This window comes from Sarcophilus harrisii, chromosome 2 (genome assembly GCF_902635505.1).
Source record: "Sarcophilus harrisii chromosome 2, mSarHar1.11, whole genome shotgun sequence".
NCBI classification, from domain to species: Eukaryota; Metazoa; Chordata; class Mammalia; order Dasyuromorphia; family Dasyuridae; genus Sarcophilus; species Sarcophilus harrisii.
Window position 1 is genome coordinate 352,077,178 of NC_045427.1, and position 27,221 is coordinate 352,104,398.

General features: G+C 39.0%; 1 protein-coding gene across 2 annotated transcripts in view; it reads right to left on the reverse strand.

The window, feature by feature from the left end:
• Nucleotides 1-5,795: 5,795 nt before the first annotated feature.
• Nucleotides 5,796-27,221, reverse strand: part of PLD4 (phospholipase D family member 4) — a 47,409-nt gene continuing 25,983 nt past the window's right edge. For both annotated transcript variants that reach the window (XM_031953130.1, XM_012550021.3), the window contains exons 2-10: nt 24,329-24,561; nt 22,955-23,138; nt 21,343-21,463; nt 19,704-19,831; nt 18,295-18,495; nt 15,195-15,334; nt 11,790-11,955; nt 9,444-9,540; nt 5,796-6,186 (exon numbers count right to left, since the gene is read on the reverse strand). In XM_031953130.1, coding sequence (XP_031808990.1) covers nt 5,984-6,186; nt 9,444-9,540; nt 11,790-11,955; nt 15,195-15,334; nt 18,295-18,495; nt 19,704-19,831; nt 21,343-21,463; nt 22,955-23,138; nt 24,329-24,537 — 1,449 coding nt within the window. In that variant the 5' untranslated portion in view covers nt 24,538-24,561 and the 3' untranslated portion in view covers nt 5,796-5,983. The remainder of the gene's footprint in view (nt 6,187-9,443; nt 9,541-11,789; nt 11,956-15,194; nt 15,335-18,294; nt 18,496-19,703; nt 19,832-21,342; nt 21,464-22,954; nt 23,139-24,328; nt 24,562-27,221) is intronic.

The following is a 27,221-nucleotide window of genomic DNA, read 5'->3' on the forward strand; positions in this document are numbered from 1 at the left end:
TGGCTGCATAAGTTATGGTATGTAAAAAGGATAGAGCTTCTTGGAGGAGCTGTTGCATTTAGCAAGACCTATCTCTAATGTGTAGGACTCCATGAATACTCAGGAAGATAGTATGGGCAGAAGATTTAAATTAAGAAACATTTTGACTGATCTTCCTTGTGTTTCATAGGCAAGCCCAAGGAGATAGACATTTTCTTGGTGAAACAAATTCAGACAAGTATCTTCAGAACTCAGTACTAGTCTCCTTCAGAGCCAACTGGATCCCAAATTGCCAGATATAAATCAAGATGGCTGGAGATGGCCTTGGATGCTGTAGGAGACCTTGACCTTAGAAATCATCACAAGGGAGATTTGAACTCAGAACCATTGCTCTTTTGACCTCTCCCCATTGCACATCCTTCTTTTAAGCTTTGTTGTAAGGCAGCGTTCTTGGGTATGTGCACCCTAGCACCATAGGTTTTTTTTTCATCTCAGACTTCTCCACTATGGATCCTTCTGAGTTTGGTGTACTTTGAAAAGCTGAGACTAAAAGCTTGGTTGTCTGACTTCCTAGCCCTGCTAGGCCTCTCCCAGACATTGCCAGTCTAAATGCCATTTTAGGAAGGATCTTACAGTCTTTAACCACAATCCATGTCACATCCTCACTACATTTGCCTCACAGGAGTCTGAGAAGGACCCTCCATTCCCTCTATATCATTTGAATCAGAAAGACATGAATTTAGATTCTGCTTCAGTCATTTATTTGTTGTGTGACTGAGCAAGTCTTCACATCTGCCTCAAGTTTCCTCATTAATCCATCGGGAATAATAACACACAGAGTTGTGAAGATCAGATAGGATGGGTGAGATCAACACACATTTATTAAGTGCCCACTATATACCTGACACTGTGCTAAGCGCCAGGAATGCAAAGAAAAGCAAACACAGCCCTTACTCTTAAGGAGTTCACAATCTAATGGATGACATAACATGCAAACCATTATATGCAAACAATGTAGGATAAATTGCAAATAACATATAGAGCATTTTGTAAACCTTAAAGTACTATATAAAGATGCTATCTCTAGAAAGTGCCATGATCATTATCATCATCATCATAACTCATCACTTCCAAGGGGTGCCTCAATTTACAAAGAACTTTTTCATTTGATCTTCACCACAGCTCCTGGGAAGGAGGCTGGAGAGGAATGATTCTTCCTATTTCACAGAGAGGCCCTGAGAAGGAGAACCTTATGTCCAGAATCATACAATAAGTGACAGAGTGTGCAGGGGCTTTAGGACTTGCTGGACCACCTCCAGCTTCAGGGCTTTTAGCTTTCCCAACTATCTAAACCATTCCTGATTCATGAACTTCACCATGCCTCCAGTCCTCCACTGAATCAGATGGCAGTCCTGGGCTCAGAAATCTGCTAGTCTGCCTGGAAAACTATCAGGATTCTTGGTGGGTTTTTTTTTTCCAATGACGCCATTCAAAGGAGCCAAGAACATAAATTCAGAAATAAAACAAAGTTAAAATCATTAGGAAATATGAAGTATAGTAAACAGAATATTGTACTTGAAATAACAAAACCTGAGTTTGTGTTCCAACTCTAATTAGCTGTGTGCCGTACTGCCTACTCTGAGCTGCAGTAAAACTTCTTTATGAAAAGGGTTTAAGGATATCTGTATACTACCTAACTTACAGATAGCTATGAAAAAACAAAACATGACAGAAAGAGGAAAAGTTATATTTACCACTATTACTCCTCCTTCTCCTTCTTCCATCATTACTGCTGCTACTTCTGTTACCACTACTGTTATTATTGCTGGTACTGTTACTATTATTACTGCTGCTGCTGCTGCTGCTGCTGTTAACTACTACTATTATTATTGCTGTTTCTTCTACTACTGACACTACTATTATTGCTACTATTACTGCGGCTGCTGCTACTACTGCTGCTGTTACCCACTTCTATTGCTATTGCTACTTCCTACCCAGTACAAATAGGTAGCATTCAAACTTTTAAAAAAATTTCCCCCTAGAGCCTAAGAACAGAACTATCCTATGTGATCCCAAATTGGAATAATTTCTTTCTTCTGGGATAGATCCAGATCTGGGATCTGGACAAAGCTTATTTGTCCCTTCTCTTATTCTAGATTCCCACAGCCATTAGGAAATAAGTCTTTTTTTTCTTGTTTCACCAACTTCTTATTTTATTGAGAGAGTCCTTTTTCTCCCCACAACCTTTATTCCAGGGGACAGGAAAGGGGACTGTGTTAGGAAATAACACAGTATTTCCCATCCCCTAGAAAAAGACAAATTTAATCTGAAGCCAAATTTTCCCCCAAAGATAAATAACAAGGAATTTACTTAGCCAAAGAAGAAAGATATTTAACAAGCATAGGCATTAAACATGATTCAGGTGAATGAAGATCCCTTTCCTGTTATTGAGATGGACCCTGAAGTTATTTAGTACTTAGGTGACCAGAAAATGACCTTTGGTCCTCTTTAGTTACCTAAGTTGATCAATTCAGGAGTTTATGGTCACTATTTTTGGGTGGGGGAGGCAATCAGAGCTAAGTGACTTGCCCAGGGTCACATAGCTAGTAAGGGTCTAAGACAGGATTTGAACTCAGTGTTCCTGACTCTAGGGCCAGTGCTCTATCTACTGCACCACTTAACTCCCCCATCACTACTTCTTAAGGAGAAACTAGTTCAACACACATTTAGGCAGGGATTAGCTTATTGCTTCTATACTACCCCATGGTCACACACTTTGCAAATATGGCATCAGGGTTTGAACTCAAGGTTTCTGATTTGGAGAACAAGACTCTTTCTACTATGTATCATGCTGCCCAATAGGAATAACTTGCTAACACCACCCAGTAAGATAGGAAGTGAAAATGTTATTGCCTCTTTTAAGGCAATTTAATTGGGAGGCACAAAAGGACCTTCTGTACCTCAGCTGATAAATGTCAGAGATGTCAGCTCTGACTTGATTGCAAGGCTTCCACTCGGCTGTGCTATCTCCCAGACCTTATGTCTCTGTCTTTCCCATTCCATTTCCCCTAATCCTCAAGTCTATTATTCCTACAGAAACAGGTCCCCATAGTCACAGTTTGCCCCCTAAGCTTCTGCTGTGCTAACCTACAGTAAAGTTACTACTCATACAGCAGGCTTACTTCAGGCCAGGGAGATCATGATGGAGTCCCTCAAACATTTGAGTTTCCCTGTCATCTTCCTGCCAAGTTTAGTGCCCAATAAACAATGTTTGCTTGTTCAGCCATTTTTAGTCATGTCCAACTCTTCATGATCCCATTTGGAGTTTTCTTGGCAGATACTGGAATGGTTTGGCATTTTCTTCTCCAACTCACTTTACAGATGGGAAACTGAGGCAAACAGGGTTAAGTGACTTGCCCACCCAGATTCATACAGTTAGTAAGTGTCTGAGGCCAAATTTGAATTCTTCCTGACTCCAAGACTGGCACTTTGTTCACTGGGCCACTTAGCTGCCCATGACGTATACACAGGGAGGTCTCAATAGATATTCATTTGATGATGAGGAGAAGGATCTACATACATAACAGTCCAAGAAGAATGAATGAAAAGGTCTTCAGTTCAAAAGTCCTTTGCACTTTTTTATTTGCTCCTGAAAGTCCATTTACATCTCTTTTCTATGAATTCAGTTTTGCTCTCCTCCTTTCTTATAGAACTCACTTTGTCTTTAATCACAGGTCTGTTAACCCAAATCTTTTGACTCTAGTGAGTCAATCATCACTCTGCTTCTTTGCAATAACAGTTACTGACAAGAACACTGTGAAGTGAAGTGAATTAGTCCCCATTTTATAGATAAGGAAATTGGAACTTAGAGAAATGAAGTGGCCTGGATTGCCCCGGATAGCTAGGGAGTCACAAACTTGCACATGAAAAGAGGAATTTAAAGAAGAAAAAGCAGGATTTCTAGGGAGGAAATGCTAGACACTAGGACCAAACCCAAGAGGAGATTTTTAGGAAAAACTTCAACCATTTGCACTTCATAGTGGATTAGATTTTAAAATCCCTTTTTCCTGTCCCTGAGAGGAATGAGATAATCTCTGAGTAGGCCTGGGCCCTTGATCTGAGAAAGGGACAATATAACAGCACCACCTGGATGGAGGGTGTTGGCATTTGCTCCATTTTCCTGATTATTTCCCATATCCCCCAAACATAGCTGAGGATATAAGGAATTCAATTCTGTCAATTTGGAGGGTCTCTAACAATTTTTCTCTGTTCCAGAAGGCTTCAGAGATTATCAAGCACTTGTTACTGAGATAAACAGTATTATCTGATAAATAAGGAAATCGAGTCAGGGTGGTGAAATGACAGCTTTCACAGACACACAACTAGTAAGTGGTCTTAGGCAGAATTTGGATCTAGACCTTTAAGATCCAAGTTTATCACCTATTCTAAAGAAGTAGAATCAGATGTGATCATTTGGAGGTGATGGGAATATCTGTTTATACTTCCTTGTTTTTCTTTGCTGGAATTAGGTTAGTGATCACATAAACCCTCTGGGCTGAATTGCCTAGGTCAGTGGGTCACAAAAGCTGTACATACATGATTGCGTTTGGTGTGTCAGCTGAGCCATGGGAGAGAGCTAGAGGCTTTGATTGATAGAGAATAAAGATGGGTATATTAGTAACCCAAATAAAAGATGAAAACTTTATTACCTTGGTAGATTTCTCTTAACCTTCAAAACTGTGATAAGACATCTTGTATATCAACTTCCAATGATCTTCCCTTGCTGAGTATTTTCTTGCATCTTTTTAAAAATATTTTTTAAATTGGTTGTTGTTTTAGGATATAGAATGATCCAGACCTGTAATTATCTTCATAAAGGGAGTAAGGCTGGACTTTAAAGAATGGGAAAGATTCAATGAAGTAAAAGAAAAGAATACTTTTTTTTTTAATGTTCAGAGGGAAGAAATGATCTGGGAAGGAACAGATCTGAATTGCTCAGGCTCTCCATGCAGAAGCAGCTCTTAAAAGCTAATTGTTCAATTTTCAGTGTCATCTAGTTAGGAGCGATATCCTAACTCCTGTTCCCAGGCATGTCAGGCTAGTTTGTCCTTAATAGCTCTTCTCTTTAAAAAGAACATCTTTTAAAAAGACTATCTTCCAGACTTGGTTGGCTTAAGCAATCAAAGAGATTAAATAATGTCAGATTGCTACCTCATTACAAACATCCTAGAAATCCACAAGGGCTTCCAATCTGGGCTTGATTTATTGTTTTGTTGATTGTCTAAACTTAAGAAAGTTTTTTAAAAAAATTTTATAGCCTTTTATTTACAGGTTATATGTATGGGTAACTTTACAACATTGACAACTGCCAAACCTCTTGTTCCAATTTCCCCCCTCCTTCCCGCCACCCCCTCCCCCAGATGGCAAGATGACCAGTAGATTAAACTTAAGAAAGTAAAGAGAAAATGCAAATTTAAGTAATAATTCAGATTGATAATGTAATTTAAATTTACATGTATGTCATGGGCCTCCCCCTGCCCAAGAGCTGGGAGCTAAACATTTATCAAAACATTTCTTTCCCCATGTAATGAGGAAAAAACACAGTTGGACCCATGTAGAAAGAATTGTTTTCAGAACACAAGGGCATTAGGAATACACACCTGTGCTGCCCTGTCTAATTAAAAAGGAGAGAAAAGGGAGAAGGTAAAAAGAGGAAAAAAGGAGGTGAAAGAGAGAGAGGAAGGAAAGAGGTGAGAAAAGAAAGCATAAAGGGAAAGGGGATGAATAAAATGAAATGAGGAAGAGGTGTGCATGGAGAGGGAAAGGGAGAAAAGAAAGAGAGAATGATCACAAAATTCAGAGTTAGAAGGGTCCTAAAATAATCTAATTCAATCATCTCATTTTATTAATTAGAAACCTGAGTCCTAGAGAGGCAGAAGGGAGGGGAGAAAACAAAGAGGAAAAGAGAAAAGGGAAGAGAGGAGGGAGACTGGAGACTCTAGTTTCAGGCATGCCAGACACAGTCCTGTTGGCCAGGAAGTTCTTCCAGACTGACAGCATATGGGGACTGCCAATCCCGCTCAAAGATACTTTTCAGGTTGTCTTGAATGGTGGGAACTGAGTGCTGGGGATCAGAGGAACTTTGGTTGATGACCAGTCCTACACCAGCTGTGTTGGTGAAATAATCCTTAGACCAATTAGATGTTCCTATAGGAGGAAGAGAACCTATCATTATTATTATAGTACTCAAAAATATGATTAGTTCTCCATCAATCACTAATGGTCCAGCATAACAATGACTATGGTAGATTGGTGTTCCATTGGCACCTAAAATTCAACAAGTATTGAAACAGACTCATCATCTTTCCCCCCAATCCCACTGCTTTTCTCAGTTTCCTGATTTCTACAAAAAGCATCACTACTCCAGCTTTGAAACTTCAGAATCCTCCTTGGCCGTTTCCTTTCCCCTTCTTCCTTCATCCAATCAGATATCAAGTCCTATTGTGTATGGGACCAGAACATGGCTTGTATTTGTCCTTCTCCCCATGGGCAGTTTTGAATCTCATCTCATCTAGTCTGGACACTAGCTGTTCCTTCTGCCTGGTTTTCTCCCTTCACAAGCTAACAAAATAATCTTCTTAATGCACACTTCTGACCATCACTTCTCAATTTTCAAGGGTTTTCTATTACTTCTAGAATAGAATGCAGGTTCCTTTCATTGCCATTGAAGGCCCTCCACCATCTAAGTCCATACTCCATTTCCAGACTTATTCACTCTACTCCCTTCCTCTGACTTTTTTTTTTTTTTTTTTTTTTTTGGTATCAGCTATACTTTAGTATTTTCTAATTGAGCTCATGCTGCCCTATCTCACCTCTGAGAATTCTTACAGGCATATTTCCTTCTCCATCATCTGACTCTTTTTTCCCTTCAAGCCCCAACTCAGGGTGCATCCTTTGCATGAAGCTTTCTCTGACCTCCCTGCCTCATCTAAAAGAGATTTTTCTTTCTTTCTTTCTTTTTTGAGATTTCTTTCTGTTTAAATTTTCCTAAAGCACACTGCCTGTATCACTTTTTTCCTATCACATTCTAACTTGTGTCATAGTTTATCTGTGGCAGCTAATTAGCTTGGTGTAGGGCAGCTAGGTAGTGCTGTGGATAGACCATCTCTGGTATCAGAAGGACCTGAATTCAAATATGACCTCAGCTACTTACTAGCTATGTGTGACTCTGGAAAAGTCACTTAATCTGTAAAATGGGGATCATAATAACACTTATTTCCCTGGGTTGTTGGGAAGATCAAATGAGAAAATGATTTTAAAGTGCTCAGCACAGTAAGCATTATATAGATGTTAGCTATTATTATGATGACATACCCTTCCCTTCCCATTTGAATGTAAGCTTCTTGAGGACAGGCACTATGTTCTTTTTCATTTTTGTATTCTTTTTGCCCAGGAAGGGATTTTGCACACAGCTGGCCCTTCACAAGTATTAAATTGAATAAATCTCAAACAGATAATGCAGATGACACAGGAGGTATGTGATAAGTGTCGATTGGTATCCTGGCCCTCTGGAACACAAGAAACATTCAGTCTTTCCATTTAGAATGGAAATTCCCAGTGGAGGTTGGGAAGGGCTGACAAGGGACCTCTTCCTTGTTACAATTGGAGTTGGGCCCAAAGTTAGGCATTTCCACTGGGCCACTGATACTACTATTACTACTACTAATAAACAACCATTTATTAGGTGCTTTGTAAATATGACCTCATTTGATCTTTACAACCCTAAGAGATAGGTGTTTTTATTATTCTCCATTTTATAAGTGAGGAAACTAAGGCAAAAATTCATTAAACACTTTGTCCAGGGTCACACAGCTAGGAAGAATCCAGTTCTTCCTAAGTCCAGGCTCATTACCTAGCTGCCTCCTGCTTCTACATTAAACCAGTGTTTGAATTTCTGAAACTTAGTTGGGCAATCATGAACGAATCATTCCCCTTCTCCCATGCCTCAGTTTTCTGTAAAATGGGATAGTAATTCTTATATCACAGGATTGTTTTGAGGAACATGCTTTGCAAACTTTAACAGGGGTCCTCAAACTACAGCCCATGGGCCAGATGCAGCAGCTGAGGACGTTTATCCCCCTCACCCAGGGCTATGAAGTTTCTTTATTTAAAGGCCCACAAAACAAAGTTTTTGTTTTTACTATAGTCCGGCCTCCCCAACAATCTGAGGGACAGTGAACTAGCCCCCTATTTAAAAAGTTTGAGGACCCCTGCTTTAGAAGGTCACATAAATGACATTATTTTCAACAGGCATTATCACAATCCCTATGACCATAATAACAAAACTGCATAGTAGAGTGCACAAACACTGGCTCTGGCATCAAAGGACTTAGATTCAGATCCTACCTCTGATTCTTAATACCCATATAATCTCACCTAAACATCTTATGCCTCAGTTTTCTTATCTGTCAAAATGAAAGGATTGGACTTTCAGCCCTAGATCCATGATCCTATTTCTCTAACACCTTATGATGCCTTCCTCATAACAATCTCAAGAATCAGGTGGGAATTTTGTCATCCCCATTTTCTAGACAAAGAAACTGAAACCCTGAGAGATAAAATTACTTGCCCAGAGACACATAACTAGTTAACCAGGGTCTAATGAGTACCTGGATCAGGTTTAGACTCAATTTCCACCTTGCTCCCCCAACTGCAAATTTCAGATTCTGTTTCTCTTCTGCCATTTTTCTTTAAAGTTCATTTCCTCTTCCTTAGATCTTGGTTGCTCTCCTCGTATGGATGTCCAGGTGACTCTCCTCCCTCCTCATTTCCCAGGACCTCGTTTTCCAGTCTTGTCTCAGCCAGGCACAAGAGTGACCATATCTCCACCTTCCCTTTCCCCTCAACTCACCCGAATTTGTCCCAAGTTTTAAAATCCCAATTTGTGTCTCTGCCAGAGAAAGACTGGTTGAAGGAATTGGGATTGTTTAGTCTGGATAAAGGGAGACTTGGGAACAGCTGACTGGAGAGTTTTCATGTTGAAGGGGAATTGGAAAGAAAAACTGACTTCAAGTCAGTATAAAGAAAAAAGAAAAAACGTACAAATTGTCAGCTGTCTAAAAATGGAATAAGTAAACAGTTATCACTGGATACTGTATGTCCCCTTGTCTGGGATGGTAGAGAGCATATCCCCACCACTACCAGTACTACTACCATTATTATTACTTCTATTACCACCACTAACACCACTTTCTGCCCAAGGGCAGGACAGTCAGTCCTGACTATGGCCTGGGTATTTCAGAGTATCTTGAGTTAGGGTGATACTGTCATGGCTCTCAGCAGCTTTGTCACTCCTTGTGTTCTCAGGACCATCTAAATAAGTCCACCCTGGGCAGATAGCTCAGACCCACCAAGATTCCTTCCCTTCCTCCTTCATCACCCTCTCCCAATTGGAGTGCTCTTACCCAGGTAGGCCTTCTTCTCTGTAACTGCATACTTGCTGTGACTCACTCTGCTGTAGGGGATGTTGGAGTGATTTCCCACAGGGATGATGAATATTTTCTTTAAGGAAATAGAGATAAATAGGCTGTCACAGAGCTGGGTAGTAATCTCAGGTGCAGGGGCTCATTAATGGCAATTATAGAACCCCAAAGGACCATAGAAATTGTCAGGTCCAACTTCATCATTGTATAGAGGAGGATACCAAAGCCCAGATAGATTGGGTGATTATATTGGGTGATTAAGTGGCAATGCTGGCATTTATTTTCTGAGTCTGGTGTTCTTTCCCCACTGCAGCAATCTAAAATGGAAGTTGCTAGTTTCTTTAAAACACCTACCAACACACCCGCTAGCATCTTAGTAGCATCGTGAGACTATGAAAAGAGGTCTGGGCTTAGAGGAAGGAGATCTAGGATTTGAATCTCAGTTCTGCCATTTTCTGGCTATGAGACAATTCCCCTTCTTTAGACCTCAGTTTCCCTATCTGTAAAATGGATATAACTATATCTGCCTTGCTTCCCTCCCTGGATTGAATGAGAATACATGGAAAAGTACTACATAGATTATAACATTTTATTATTACTACTATCACTACCACCACCACCACCACCCCTATTACTACTACTACCACTGTCACTACTGTTACTACCATTCCTACTGTAACACTACTACTATTGTTACTGCTACTACTATTTACTCCTTTTACCACCAATAACACCATCACCACCACTATTACTCCTAACACTACTGCCACCACTATTATTATTATTGCTCTTATTACTACTACTGCTCTTATATCACTATTATTCCTATTACCATCATTACCACCACTGCCACCACTACTATTATTATTGCTCTTATTACTACTACCACTCCTACTATCCCTATTATTCCTATTACCACCATTACCACCACTGCCACCATCACTATTATTCTTATTGCTCTTATTATTACTACTACCACTATTACCACCACTACCAGCACCACTACTACCACTATTACTATTACTACTATTACTACCACTACTACACCATCATTACCACCACTATTACTATTTCTGTTACTACTATTATCACTAGTACTATTGACATCACCACTATTACTACCACCATCACTGCTATTATTACTACTACTATTATTACTATTACTGCCACCACCACACTACTATCCATTACTGCTACTATTACCACTGTTACCACTATTATCACTACTATTGCTTACTACCACTCCTACTAGTAATACTACTATCACCACTGAAACTACTACTCTCACCCCTACCATCACTGCCATACCATTACTTCTACTACCACTACTACTAGTATAATCACAAACACCATTTCTGTTATTAGTACTACTCCTGTCACCACTACTATTATTACTATAGCCATTACTATTATTACTACTACTAGCTAATATTTATTATAGTACACATAGTAATATGTGCCAGGTACTGTGCTAAGTTTTATAATATTATCTTATTTGATATTTTATAAATCGGCCTCCTGGTTTTATAAATCTTTATAAGTTTTATAAATATTATCTTATTTGATCCTCACAATACCCCTGGGAGGTAGCTGCTGTTATAATCCCTATTTTATAGATAAGGCAATTCAGGCAAACAGAGATTAAATGAGTCATCCATCTATTAAATGGCTGAAACCAAATTTGAATGAAGTCTTCCTGACTGAAGGCCCAGTACTCTATCAAGTACTGTCCAACTTTATTGAATTTTATCAATATTATTGTTTTGTAACTGATACATTAATAATTTAATATTAGTGGCATAGGGCTCACAGAGTAACAGAAGGATAAATCACTATGAGGACAAGACCCATTGCTTAGCTAAATTTGTTATCTCCTCAAGGGTTGAGCAACAGCACAGCACAACAGACCCTCAATAACAGCTAATTTATTCTAAAGATCTTAGGCTTGAAGATGTGATCTCAGCTCCCTAAGCATGTAATTTCATAATGACAATTTACAATCCTAATACACCTAAAGGTTTACAAACCACTTTCCTTACAAAAACCCAGTGAATTGAGTCATTTAAATTTGATTATCCCCAGTTTACAAATGAAGGAACTGAGTCTCAGACAGATGTAGTGTTTTAACTAAGCTCACACAATTAATAAATATCACAGCCAGGATTCAACTAAAGTTCTATCAAACTTTTCCCTCCAGCACATTGACTTTCTACCCAGATGGCCTCAGGGCTGTGTAAAATGAGGAGATTGGATTAGCTAGTCTACAAGACTCTACCTAATCTTAGGTCTGGGTCAATATGAGTCTCCTAGGAGCAATTCCTCACTCACCACTTCTATAGTAATATTGGTCTGGGGGTTAGTGAGAGCCTGTAGTGACTTCAGGTATGGGAACATGGAGGGGTCCGAGTTCTTCCCACAGCTGATGAGAAGATGGATTAGCACATGCCGGTTGAAGGCTGCCTCCCTCAGAGCATTGTCGATGACTGGCCAATATCTGGGGGAGAAGAAGAGAAATCACGATTCTGAGGCATCTCTCACATTTATTCCCTTTTCTTTGCTCCCTAAGACTCAGGTCTTTGGTCTCAGACTCACCTCAACAACTGTAATATCCTCTTAACTGGACCCCTGATTTGCTCCTCTTCTTTCCAATCCTTCCTGCTCACACTAACCCAGCTACCTTCCTAAAGGCACCACAAGGATCTGTTCATGCTTCCACTCATAAACCTTCAGTGGCTCCCCACTTCCTACCAAATAAAGTATAAATCCTGATATGGATATGCCGTCTAGTCTCAACCCATTTTTCTAGTTCTTATCTCATACTACTCTCCATATACTTTATTATTGTTGTTGTTTGGATGTTTCAGTCATATGCAAAATTCTTCTTGACCCTATTTTGTTAGGTTGTTTTGGTTTTGTTTTTTTTTTTTTTGGCAGAAATACTGAAGCGGTTTGCCATTTCCTTCTCAAGCTCATTTCACAGATAAGGAAACTGAGGCAAAATGGGTGAAGTGACATGCCCAGGGTTCCCTCAGCTAGTATCTGAGGTTGGATTTGCACTCAGGTTTCCTGACTCCAGATCTGGTGCTCTGTACGCTATGGTGCCACCTAGCTGCACTATATATATATGTACACACACACACTCTCTTCATTCAACAGCTAATCTGAAGTTCCATTCTTCATTCTTATCCTTCTCCCTCTTGTCTTCATGCCTTTCTGTGTGAGACAAATCCTCAGACAAAACTGGGCTCCCTCATTCTTTGTCTTTATCTATTGAAATCTCTCATTTGTTCAGGGTCCAGCTCAGGTGCCATGTCCTCCAAGAAGCCTTCACTTACACAAGACCCTCTCATCTAAACATACTAGGGGAAAAAATCTTTCCCTGCTCAAATTTCTCACAGCAATTTTCCCAGATTTTATCACATTCTTCCTTGTTTCAGTTATCTGTGTACATGCTTTATTGCCTCTGGTAGATTAAAAGCTCTTATAAGACTTACAGGTGCTATCATTTTTCAAAATAGTATCCTCTGAACACAACAAAGGACCTTTCACATAATAGGTTTCCTGATAAAAATTTGTTTAGTTATTAAGAATGGAGTTTGAGATGATATAATACAATGCAAAGAGCACTGACTTTAGTCAAAATACCTGAGCTCAAATATTACATCTCTCACTTTAGATTTCAGTTTCTTCATCTACAAAATGAGAAGATTGGATTAGATAGTCTTCAAAGTACCTTGCAACTCTCAGTCTGTGATACTATGAGTGAATAAGTGCCTGAGAAAATTTTGTCGAGTTATTAAGGACAGAATCTGAGATAGTATAACACAGTGTAAAGAGCACCAGTGTAAAGAGTACTGACTTAAGTCAGAAGACCTGAGCTCAAATATTCGTTTCTTCATCTATAAAATGAGGAGATTGGATTAGATGACCTTCAAAGTCCCTACTAATTCTAATTCTATGTTACTATGAGTTAATGATTCCTTCATAGTCTACATCTGCCTTCTTGTCAAAATGGCCAAGCATCAGTGTACATCCACCCCAATCTTACCCTACTCAGCCTGCTGGGGTAGACGCCTTTACTGGAGAACATGGGAAGCTACTCCAGTGATAGCAGAAGCTCTGCTTTTTGGGCCTTGCAGATCTCAGGATAGAAACTGCGGATGATGGGTTGTTGGTCATTCGCACTAAAAGATTTATAAACAGCCAGAGGCCCTTTAAAGAAAACCATCCCATCAACATATGGATCCCCCTGAACTTATGGATGAAGGAAGGCAAGGCTGTTTGGTATCCATAGTATCTTTCTTTATGAGATGGATGGTCCAAGAAAGGACCATAGAGATCATTTTGTCTTTTTAGTAGTATTGTATTTTTATGAATACATGCAAAGATAGTTTTCAACATTCACCTTTTCAAAACCTTGTGCTCCAAATTTTTCTCCCTCCCCTCCTCACTCCAGACATCAAGTAATCCAATATAACTCTCTCTTTTGCAAATGAGGAAACTGAGGTATACAGGTGTGAAAGAGTGCTCCTAAAGATAATAGGAAAGGGGCTGATGGTGATTGGTGCTCTCAAATTGGCTGGGAGATGTATAGCTTCAGAGTTCCAAACCATAAATGTGTTCAGACAAAATCAAAAAAGCATTATTTCCCTCAACTCATTTTTTATATTTAAGAATCCTATAGAACTAAATCCATATCCCTCAATCTGGCACCCGAGACAATCCACCTCTAATCCCAAATACCCTTTCCAACATTAGCACTGATATGCCCTAACCTACAACTATCTAAGTTGTTTCGTAGATAGAGTACTGGCCATGGAGACAGGAAGGTTCATCTTTTTGAGTTCAAATCTGGCCTCAGATACGTAATAGTTGTGTGATCCTGGGCAAGTCACTTAAACCCTCTTTGCCTCAGTTTCCTATCTGTAAAAAATGAGCTGGAGAAGGAAATGGCAAACCACTCTAGTATTCTTGCCAAGAAAACCCCAAATGAAATCACAGAGTCAGACAGGACAGAATAACAACAAACCTTAAACTGCAGTCAGGAAGTTTTCACTATCTCCAAATCATTCGTTATATTTTGTTGCCTCTGTTCCTCTGCTTCTACTATTCTAAATCCCTGTGATATCCATTTTTTCTCACTTATGTAAATCCTACCTGTCTTCTTAAACTGAATTCTAATCCCTTCTCCTCCAGGAAGTCGCCCTTGATCTACCCAACTCACATCAAGCTCTCCTGTCTCTGACTTCCTCCAGCAAGTCTGGGCAACTAAGTGACACAGTATAGAGAATCAAACTTGGAATCAAATTCTGTTTCTGACACTTGCTAGTTGTGTCATACTGGGCAGATCATTCAACCTCCCCATTTGAAAAATGGGAATAATAACAGCACCTACTTTCCAAGTTGATGTGAGAATCAAATAACATGATATTCTTAAAGTGTTTTGCCAAAAGAGCTTTGTAAATGCTAGCTATTAGTATTAGTATTTACTCAAATGGTATGTGAATGCCCAATGCCTGGTATTACTGACTTTAAGTGGGCAAGTCTGGTCCTGCCAACCAGATCATGATTTCTTCAAAGGCAAAAACTATCCTTCTCCTCCTCAGTCTTCATACAGAACAGAATCTTTCTCAAGTCAATCCTCTTGTAGAGTTGCAACTCTGCCATCTCAAGACTGTTTCATTCTCCTTCCCCCATCACTTAAAATAACTCTGAAAAGATGACCATCCGTACTTGACTGGGTGTTCGAAGCGACTGGTGGGGAAATATTCCATTACTGAAACATAAAGGAACTTCTCAGCACCCCAAATCACACTTAGCAGAGCCTCTAGGTCCTTGGTCCGGCCTCTAGGGCAGAGTATAGGTGGTGAAGCCTGAATAACAGAGAGAATATGTGAGAGCCTCCCACCCTCTTAGAACCCAGTGATACATTCAAATCCCAAGGGTCTCTGGTATAGGAATGCTTAATCTTTACTTATGTCAGTTTAGTGAAGCCCATGAAACACTACTCAGAATAATACTTTTAAATGCATAAAAGACAGAATTACAAATGAAGCTGAGTATAAAGATAATAAAAATGCACATATAAAGATGAAATAAAGATGTAAGACAGAGTTTCCCCCCAACCAAATTCCCAGACCCCTGAATTAAGATTTCTTGCTCTAGTCATAGGCAGTAATAACTGCCTGGCATAGACTTGAGTATGTGGACAGAGATCTTCTGGTGGTGATTGGTCAGTCGCAGGGCTCTACAGCTAGAAAGTTCCAGATTAATCTTCCCAAATGTTGCATGGGATCTCAAATCCCATGTCTTATCATACTTCTCCCCTCCTCAGAAACCTTTCATGGCTTCCTATGGCCATCAAAAGATTTCCATCAAAATTTGTTTTTATCAAAAAGAATTAAAAAATTTAGAACTGATCCTTGGAAATCATTTTGTGCAATCCCTATCCAAGCCCTAGTTTACATATGGTACACCAGGACCAAAATTTGATAGGTAAGCAGTTTGTCAGTCAAGACCTTTCATGATACAGTTTTAGCTGGACCTTCTAGATTACCTTCTAGACTAGTATTCCACAGCTGTTTCTCATCTATATCTACATCTACTTGTCAAACTGGAAGACACATTTGGTCACAGACACTTTTCATTTTTCTGATTCCTCACCATTCTTTGCATAGTTTTTCATTTCTTGAAAGTTGTCCATTCCCTTCCCCATTTCTGGGGAATTGCAAATTTTCCCTTTAAAGGCCAAACTCCAATGTTGCCTTACCAACAAGTCCTCTCCGATCCCTCAGAAAGAAATGGCTTCTATCCTTTCTCTTAACTCTATAATCCTTGATGGGTGTACTTGAGCTCCACGATTAGATTGTGATTCATAAAGAGAGGAACTGAAATATTCTATTCTAGTGGTGGGCAATTAATTTGGAATGAGAGGACCTACGTGAGCATCCCAGTTCTGCCTCTCACTCCCTGTGGAAATTTGAGAAGGCCACTTCACTGCTTGACCAGATCCAAAGAGTTATCATTAAAGTAGGAATAATGGAGAGAATTAAAATGAAGCAAAGAGAGGTCAATGATTTTTTAGAAGTAGATGTCTAATGGCACATGCAAGGATCTGTGCTTGGTCCCATGCCGTTTAACAATTTTGACAGTGACAGATAAAAGCACAGATGGTGTGCTCATCAGATTTTTATATGAAACCAAGCTTAAGGGACAAAGCTGACACTCTAAATGATATAATCTAGGATCTCAATTGGGCTAGTGAAATTTAATAGGGATCATAATAATAAAGGTTCGTTTTTTAAAAAGATTTTCAATGTAAAGTAATGTAAAGCTGGATTCAAAAAAATCAATTCATGAGTAAGTTTGAGCAGCCTGAAAACTTTAAATTTGAGTCAAGGGTGGTCCCCAAAAGTTAATGAGACCGTAAGTGCCATTAAGATAGTCTAGTATCCAGTATTAGGAAGGGGAGAGTCTTTTTCTACACTGCTTTAGTCAAACCACATGTGGTGTGTCACATTCAATTCTGGATGTCACATTTTAGGAAAGTTATTCATAAACTAGCAAATGTCCAGGAGAAAGTGACCAAGATAGTGGTGGATCTCCAGAGAATGTGTTATGAGAATATGTTATCTCTGAAAGAGATGGGAGAAAAGTTGAAAGGAATCTCAGAAACTACATGGGGTAACCCTCATTTGACTGAGAATCTCCCCTTCAGCATTGCCAACAAGTGATTATCCAGCCTTGAACTTGACCTTGGAGGCTAACAGTGAGGAAAGACAACCCAAGAGTATTATAGTCCTTTTCAAAGATGTCAGATGGAAGAGAAACTAGGCTTATTCATTGCGGTCCCAGAGGTTAAAATGGGAATAATGGATGCAATTACAACAAAGCAAAAAGAGAGGCTTATAATAAGCACACAGTAAGTACTGAATAAATGATATTGACTAATTATTGGATCCAATAGTGGAATTACATGAAATATCTATGATTGGTCATGATTGAGTAATGCATGTCTATATCATAAGACATTCCATCCTTTGACTTTAGTTATTTTCTCTGTCTGTCCTTTATACCTGAAATGTTCTCTTTATTCATATCTGCCTACTGACTTTCCTGGCTTCCTTTAAGTCCCAACAAAAATCTCTTTTTCTACAGGAAGCCTTTCCTAATCCCTCCTCATTCTAGTGCCTTCCTGCTCTTATTTACTTCCTGATATAAATATATATGTATGTATATATATGTATACACTGTTTATTTCCCATTATATATTTACATATTTATATAAAAATATATTTATTTCCTGATATATATTTGTATATATGTATGTATACACTGTTTACTTCCCATTATATATTTACATATAAACATATTTACTTCCTGAATAGATATATATTTATAAATCTCTATCTGTCTATCTACACACATACACGTATACACTCTCAGTGCCTTGAGAGATAAAGGATTCCCCTCACTGTTAACCTCCAAGGTCAAGTCCAAGACTGAATAATCACTTGTTGGCAATGCTGTCGGGGAGATTCTCAGTCTGATGAGGGTTGCCCCGTATAGTTTCTGAGATTCCTTTCAACTTTGAGAGTCTGTGGTCTTAACCTCTTTGGCCCTCAGATTTCTCCTCTGAAAATGACTGGAGGATAGATGAGATCCTTTCCTCTCACGTAATGGTTCGATGATCATTGCCGTGCCAGCCCAAAACTCTGCCTGCCATACCTGCTCAGCTGGGCCTTGTGCAGGGCAATCAGATAGCAAGTAAAGAAGGAAAATGTCTAAGGGGAAATCACCTTCTTCCAACTGAATCCTGTAGCTTTCTACTTACAGAGAAATAGGCAGTAGTGACCATCTTATCAAATGTTTCCTGTAGGGGATGATGCCAATTGATGTTTGTGGAGTAGTTCTGGGGCCAGGGTTTTGGGATGGTGGCCCCAGGGATCCCCAGGACCCAATATGTCTGAAATGTCTTCTCAAGGTCGTATGCAAGGGAGCTGCAGTTATAGATGACAACGCCAAGTTCTTTCACCTGTAGAAAGCAAGAGATAGACAGAAAGAGATGTAGGGAACATCTAGAGAGTCTGGAGCTTCTGATCCAGGATAATATCTGGTTCTATGCAGAAACCCTGCCAAGTCTTCAAGGCCCAACAACAGTCCTACCTCCCCTGGAAACCTTTCTCTCTTTCAGATTGCTCAGAACCTTAAGTGCTTGAATCTTAGCTCTGGATCCTCTAGGTCAAGATTCTCTTTCTGACCCAGAATAGGGAATCACTGTGGTCATCTTGTCTGGGAAAAGATCTGGGCTCACAGGATGAATCCAGCAAGGCTGGATTCTTTGTTACTCCATTTGAGGTTTTCTTGGCAGAGATTTGCTATTTCTTTCTCCAGCTCATTTTACAGTTGAGGAAGCTGAAGCAAAATGTTAAGTGACTTGCCCACAGCTAGGAAATGTCTGAGGTCAGATTTGAACTGTCTTCCTGACTGCAGTGCAGCATTCTATTCACTACACCACCTAGCCACCCTCATAAGTAATGCAAAAAATTATTTTTCCCATTTTATAGAAGATGCACAGAAGTTTATGTGGTTACAGGAATATCATCTTTATCTGGGTCTTCTAAGTACAAATCTAGCTTTTAATGAGGATAAGGATGAAGATGATGGACTCTTTCAAATTGTCTTTCATTGCAGAGCTCCTTGTAAGAATAAGCTTTCCATCTCATTTAAAATCAGATTCAAGTGGCAAAAATTTGACCACAATTTCATAGTAGAAAGAGACTAGATTTGGAGTCAGAAGACCTATAGCAGAGTTCTGGATATGCCATTTATTATATTATTAAAATTATTATATAATATATAACACATTAATACATTATTTTATATTCTATTGTCATATACTAATATTAAAATATTATTAATAAATTTGTTACACAATTATTAATATAATTATTCTAGTATATATTATATAATAAATGGTATATCCAGGATTCTGCTACAGGTCTTCTGACTCCAAATCACTCTCCTTTCACAAATTTCAGTAGCTATAAAATGAGCTATTGGGCTATTTTGTTTCTAAAGTTGCTTTTAAATCTAACTCACATAAAAGCTTTCCAGGACACACCTATTGAACATGCCCCATCTATTATGGGTGTGAGGAAGGCCCTACCTGAACCCCAGTTCCCCACCCTCTTTTCTTTTCCTTCTAATTCTTAATAAAGTTTGCAGTGGATAACCAATCACCTGAGTCAGGGACCGCCAGTCCATGTTGGCACTGCCCAGGTACACATGCTTCATGTCCACAATCCAGAACTTGGAGTGCAGGACACCATGGGTCAAGTACTTCATTGGGATCTTCCTCACTTGTGCTCCTATTAAAGAATGTAGGGGGCATGGTTGAGGATCCCCAACACACTCAAATTCCTCCCTTAAAATGGAAGTACTCATGTCACACCTCTCAGACTGGCTAAGATGACAGGAAAAGATAATGACGAATGTTGGAGGGGATGTGGGACATTGGGACACTGATACATTGTTGGTGGAGTTGTGAACGGATCCAACCATTCTGGAGAGTAATTTGGAACTATGCTCAAAAAGTTATCAAACTGTGCATACCCTTTGATCCAGCAGTGTTACTACTACATCTGTATCCTAAGGAGATGATAAAAGAAGGAAAAGGACCCATATGTGCAAAGAGATTTGTAGCAGCCCTTTTTGTAATGGCAAGGAACTAGAAACTGATGCCCATCACTTGTTGGTTATGAATAAGTTATAGCATATGAATGTAATGGAATATTATTATAAGAAATGATCAGCAGACTAATTTCAGAAAAGACTTACATAAATTGATGCTGAATGAAATGAACAGAATCAGGAGAACATGGTACAACAGTAACAAGATTATGTGATGACCAACTGTGATGGACTTGGTTCTTCTCAATAATGAGGTGATACAAAGCAATTCAAATAGACTTGTTATGGAAAGTGCCTTCCATATGCAGAGAGAAAACTATAGAGACTGAATGTGGTTCAAAATATAGTATTTTCACCTTTTTGTTGTAGTTTGTTTGCTTGTTTTTTCTTCCTCATTTTTCCCTTTTGATATGAATATGGAAATACGTTTACAAGAACTGCACATGTTTTATCTATATAAGATTACTTGTTGTCAGTGAAAGGGAGGCAGAAAAATTTTGAACCCAAGGTTTTGCAAAGGTGAGTGCTGAAAACTATCTTTGAATGTGTTTTTAAAAATAATTAAAAAATAAATAAATAGCACTTAACAATATAAAAAAAGATGAAGGCACTCCCCCAAAATTAATGTAACTGAGTATTCAGAAGTAGAAATAAATACATCTAAAACCTGAATTTAAATCTAAGTCTAAATAAATTTGGGAATTACAGTTCAGAGAAACAGCATTTTCTCTTTATCCTAAGAAAGACTCAGACTGTAAACAAGCTGTGAGCTGGTGGGCTGGACTTTGGTTCTAATAGGACTTTTGACTTAGTCTGAAAAAGGAGAAATGAGAGATGTGACATCCAAAGCAGTAACTGTTTTTGGTCTTCAATGAAGTCTAAGGCTGACAAAAAGCAGGATCATGAAAATGTAAGAAAATGCTTTTGTCCCTTCCAGAATTTTGATAAGATTCTTGACCCTAACACAAACCATGTGATGATGCCTTGTAAAAATGTGAAAAATCACACCAGAACCAAGATGTTGGGAAGGAACTTTAGAGACTATTGAGTCCAAACCCCTCATTTTTCATTTTGGAAAACACAAGACATCTCAGGACCACCCAATTAGTTAATAGTAAAGCCTGGACTAAGACAAAATTCTAACTCAGGGAAGTTGCTGGGGGCTGAGGAAGGCACCTTGAACCTCTACCTTTGCTCATGAGAACCTCCAAGTCAGTAGAATTCACGGCCAGTGTTGGGTCGCTTGTTGCAACAGTCAAAGAGACATTCCGGGCCAACAGAGTCTCCAATTTTGCCAACAGTTCTTCCCCCTGAAGAGCAGAACCAACGTGTAAGCAGGTGGGAGTAATGACTTACTTTCAAATCTAGGATAGTTCTGCAGGTGCAAGCCGGTGAGGCAGTCTTAGACCACCCAAAATCAGAGCTCAAAATGCCTTCTACTTCCTTCTTCCCTTGTTAAACTTCTAGGGTCTCAGAGCCCTTGATAAGCAACAAAAGTTTCCCTCAGGGAACTCATATGAGTCATGCTTTTAGTCACTAGGTTATAATTAACCAAGCACTTTTTTTTATTGTAGAAATGGAATAAATGATGAGTTTTACTAATCGCCTTGATTTGCTTGAGTTCCCTTATTATCCAAGAGAGGCTGAAATGTCCTGAAAATCACAATCAACCAAGCAGGAGGCAGAATGAGTACTGCTCAAGTTTGACACACCAGCAATCCTTTGCATTGTTCACTGGGTTAACCCAGAATATCTCTCTGCTGTGCCAGCAACCACAGGGTCAGCTCAAACTAGTTCACAATAGCCCCAAATGGATGGAGCTTGCACAAACATCCTGGTTAAGGGTACTCTGTATTCTTCTTATTCCCCTGCCTTTTGAAACATCAGACAAGGTTCTGCTGTTTCTCGTGTGTGTGTGTGTGTGTGTGTGTGTGTGTGTATGTTGTATTCACCCAATAAATGTTTCCGGGTTTAGCAGTACAATTGTGCCTCCATTCTGTTCCTTTGTTCAGATGGACATTATGCCCCCAACTAATCAGATTGCCAATTAAGCAATATATACTCATATATAATATGTCAATATATATCAATATATATTCTTGTATATAAAATAGCCTCAGCTGAGAGATATTCTGCCATGTAAATCTCATGTTCAAAAGTCAGTCTGCAAAGCCCCTAAAAGCAGGGCCTGCTTCTGTTCCTTCTTTGTCTCCCCCAGAGTAGGAACTCCTAGATTTGTCCATACTGTGTATTACAACAGTAGAGCAGCTACATGGGAATTTGGTATAAACTGAACTGACTTTGAATGAAGTTGAAAGGCTGAAGGATGGGATGAGGCAGATTACAGAGTGCTCAAGAAAACAGGAACCATGTACAATGGGTGCATTCAACATCCCAGTAGCCATAATTGCCTCTTAGTCACTGACAGCTCTTGATTCTAATTCTTAACAATGGCCTCAAAATGGGGAAGGGTTGGGTTCCCATCCCACCTCTAATATATGCTAGTTTTGTGACCATGTTACATTATCTTGTTAACCCTCATTTTCCTCACTTCTATAAACTAGACTAAAAATGTCTGTATCTACCTCATAGGTAAAGGACAAATGAGACAATGTATACAAAAGAATTTTGCCAATCTAAAGAGATATAAATGACAACTATTATTATAATTCCACAACCTCCTCTCTCATCCAGCTTTGCCTTTTTCTGGATTTAGGAAGTGGATTCGAGGGAAGGATCCCAGAAGTGAATGTATTCTTTCTTTCAATTTCTGACCCACTCAGTCTGCCTAGTGCACATACCGGCTGGGAAGAAGAATCGTTGGTCCCAATGTCAGATCCCGTGAGAGACCAGTAGTAAGATGCGATATGTACACTCTCCTGTGCAGAATCCAGAAGCTCCATCCAGGACTGAATCAGGGGCTGGGCTGCTGAGCGGACAGATATGTAAGGCAGATCCTGAGGAATGCTCTCCACAAGGTTAAACCTGCAACAGAAACAGCCCAAGTTAAATTAAACCCTCAATCCCACATCCCCAAGTTTTATTCCAGGACACACAGGAGGACCTCATAGAACTATGAAGCTACATCTTTATTCTCTTCCGAGCCCAGAATCACTAGGGAGACATGAGAGCCACAGTATCATGAATGAAGAAGATGATGGGACCACTTCTTTCCTCATCAGACACCATATAAAGTAGAATGTACAATTAAGCAAATTTTAGAAGAGACACTGACTAGTTGCCCACCAGAGAAGGGGTATCAACATGGGAAGAAGACTAGAGACTTCAACTGTGATTGAAGAAACTGTGGATGTCTAACCCTGGGCAAGAGAAGACTTAGGAGGAGACATGGTCATTATCTTCAAGTTTTTGAAGGCCCATCATGAAGAAAATGAAATTAGATTTCTATTTGAGTAAAACTAAGAGAAAGTTACAAGAAAATAGATTTTAAATTTATGTAAAAAAGACATCCTAACAATTAGAGGTGTTCCTAAATAGAAGAGGCTGCTTAGGGAAACCTTATAATAAAGTGGAGTCAAAGGGAGATCCAGTCTCAGCTCTGCTTCTTATGATTTCTTTGACAAGTCTGAAAATTAGGAGGCAGGAATTGATGAGGTTTAAAGTTTTGTATGATTCTAAAACCCATAGACCTTTGAAAACTTGAGACTGCCAAGGTCCCATTAGGCTTCCAGATTCTGATATTCTAGGATGATCACCTGAAAAGGAGGAACAGACTCCAAGGGGTACAAAGGTGGTGTTTTAAGTACTGAGGAAGATGGGGAAGCAGCTCTTTAAGACCAAGAGGTATGGACATGGATCTTCCTAACTCCTCCCATATCAAATCAGAAATCTAGCTCATTCTCTGGTTTCCATTGTGGTGACTGGGAGAAGTGTGGAGCCAATTTTTTTTTAAGTTTTCCTGTTCTTGGGGTAGTGGAAGGGTATAATGGAAAAATATGTTGGGCTTAGAATCAGCAGAGATTTGGATTCAAATTCTGCCCCTGATATTGGGCAAGTTTTTTAACTTCCTAGTACCTATACAGTGGGGATAATAATGTGAAGCAAATAATTCACAGGCTTGTTGTGAAGATCAAATGAGTCAGTGTTAGAGGTAAAGTAGTAAAGATCTTTGTAAACATTAAGTTGTTATATAAATGTCAGCTATTACCACTTACTTGCATGAGTCATTGTAGCTCCAGGCCTCTTCTTTTACCGCTTCCTCTTCCAGCTCTCCTTCATTTGGCTGGCCCTCCTCAGCAAACCTCTCATTATCCCATGGTCCATATATTACAACCTCTTCCTTTTCTAACCCCAAATTCAGGACTGGAGGGAGAATGACAGGCCTTAGGAAGAGCATGAAAGCTACAGCCAGGAGCCAAATCATAGATATTGTCCCAATAATATGGAACTAGATAAAAATTTAAAAATGAGGAGGGGATAAGAAGGAAAGGGAAGATACAAAGAAAATAATAGAGAAACCAGAAGTTAGTGAATGATCTGATAAATCCTTGATGCTGAGATATCAATATTTGGTAATAGTTTAAAATGTTCCTTGATTTCCCCCTGAAGGAACAGAAACTTCTGAGGTTTTATGGATAGAATTTAGAGGACCCTAGATTATGGAATTTTTGAGGTCATACAGTCTAACTCTAGATCATCTAGTTCAGGACTTCTTAAACTTTTTTCAGTAGCAACCCCTATTTGCCTGAGAAATTTTTATGTGACTCTGAGTGTATAGGTCTATAAAATAGACATACATATCAAACATTTACTGATAATAAATCATAATTTCACAACCCTCACCTTCATATACAAGACCCCATATGGAATTGTGAATCACAGTTTAAGAAGCTCAACTTTTATTTTACAGATAAGGAAACTCTATCCCTGAAGAAAGAATTGGCTTGCCCAAGGTAAAAAAGATAGTAGGTGAAAGAGCTGGAATTTGAATTTTGATATTTTGACTCCTAATCCAGAACTCTTTCCACAGTAATGCAAGGCTTAAAGGTTTAAGCATAAAAAAATTCTCCTCCTATTTCTTTCTACATCCTGCTCCTCTACCCCCTCCCCTGACCTTCTTCTCTCCATTCTTGGACCAGTATCTAAGAGCCAGTGGATGGGGCTGAAGATGGCAAGAGCATACAAGTATAGAAAAAAGTCCCTTTTCCTTCTGTTCTCTAACTAAGGTTGGAAAATACTAATACCTGAGTACTGTCTTAGGGGAGACCCATCCTATGGCCATCTCAGCAGACACAGAACTCTCTTATTACAGATGAAGCAATTGAGGGTAATGTAGGTTTGCCAAAGGTCACAAAGGTAGTAAATAGAACCATCAAGATTTGAATGCAGGACTTCTAACTTTAAGCCCTACTATATCACATGACTGTAAGAGACATCCCTGCTCAGGTACAGTTGTGCAAATGCCCTTTAAGGTCCTTCTAATATCAGCATCCCAGCTAGGGATTTTTTTCCTTGATTTCATGTCCTATCAGGTTAGAAAAGATCTGAGGCTTGCTGATGAATTATTTGTCTGACATCCAAAGCTCAGTCTAGGTAAGGGTAAAGTTACTTGTTTCTAGTTCTCCCTTTCATATACTGCACAGTCCATCACATACAACATGATACCTCCTCACTGATCCTGTGCATAGACTGTCCACTGTTTGTAGAAGCCACTCCTTACTCCTGCCTCTTAGAATTCCTAGTTTCCTTCAAAGCTGGAAGAAAGCCTCCTACCTTTCCCAATATCCCCAAATGTAAGTCTTTCCCCTTCTAGAATTTACATTTCTTTTGCACATACTTATGTAGGGCCCCATCTGATTCACTCCCCAACTCAAACTCCTAGATTAGGTTGTCAAGGGGGTAGATACCACCATATTCAAGATACTTCATAGTTCCATACTCCTAAAACTACCACTCACTACTCTCCACTGGTGCTATGGTGAATTGTGGGAATAACATGGGTTTTGAAGTGAATGGTCCTGGGATAGTGGATAAGCCACTTCCCAACTGATCCTCAATGTCTTCTGCAAAATGGATCCTTGACTTGGCTCCTTGTTCTGATTGAGAAAGAAAAATTTCTGCTGTAACAATCATTGTGATTATATTATTTTTATTTCTAATTTATGAAATAAAACAAGCATTTCTGTAGCATAGTACAATTAAAAAGCGAATTGCACATGAAATTATAAACTGATAGCTATTCCTTTCAAATACACAACAAAATTATTATGTAAATTTCTTTTTATTCTTCCCTTCCCTTCCAAAGATATCTACCATTAAACACAATTAGGTGCATAATATATATGTGTATATATATATATAATATATTATGTATATGTAATTTTTTCTATACCTATTTCTACTTATCAGTTCTTTCTCTGGTTGCAGATAGTGCAAATAGACCTTTATAATAATTAATTTGGCTATTTATAATAGTCAAAAGAACATTAGTTTAAAGTCACCCTTAAAACAATATTGCTGTTACTGTATACGATGTTCTTTCAGTTCTGTTCATTTTGCTCTTCATGTTTCATGCAAATCTTTCCAATTTTTTAACATCATTGAGTTCATCCTTTCTTATAGCACAGTAGTATTCCATTACAATCATATTTCACAACTTGTTTAGCCATTCTCCAATTAATGGGCATCCCTGAAATATCTAGGTTTTTGCCACCACAAGTAAGCTGCTTTAAACATTTTGAAACATAGAAATTCTTTGCCTTTTCCCCTAATTATCTTTGGAAATATACCAAATAGTGTTATTGCTGGGTGAATATTATTGATATTTGATAGTGACATAGGCAGGACCTGAATTCAAATTCAGTCTCAGACAAGGAATACTTACTAGGTGTGTGACTTTAGGCAAGTCATTTAATCCCAATTGCAGGGAAGGAGGAGGAAAAAGGAGAGGAGGAGGAAAAGGAAGAGGACAGGAGAAGGAGGGGAAGAGGAAGAAGAGGAGGAGGAGGAAGAGAAGAAGATAAGATTCAAGAAAGATCTAGGCTTAGTATTCAAGACCTGAGCTGAAGAGAAGACTGCATGAAGAAGTAGAAAATGGATTTCAAGAGA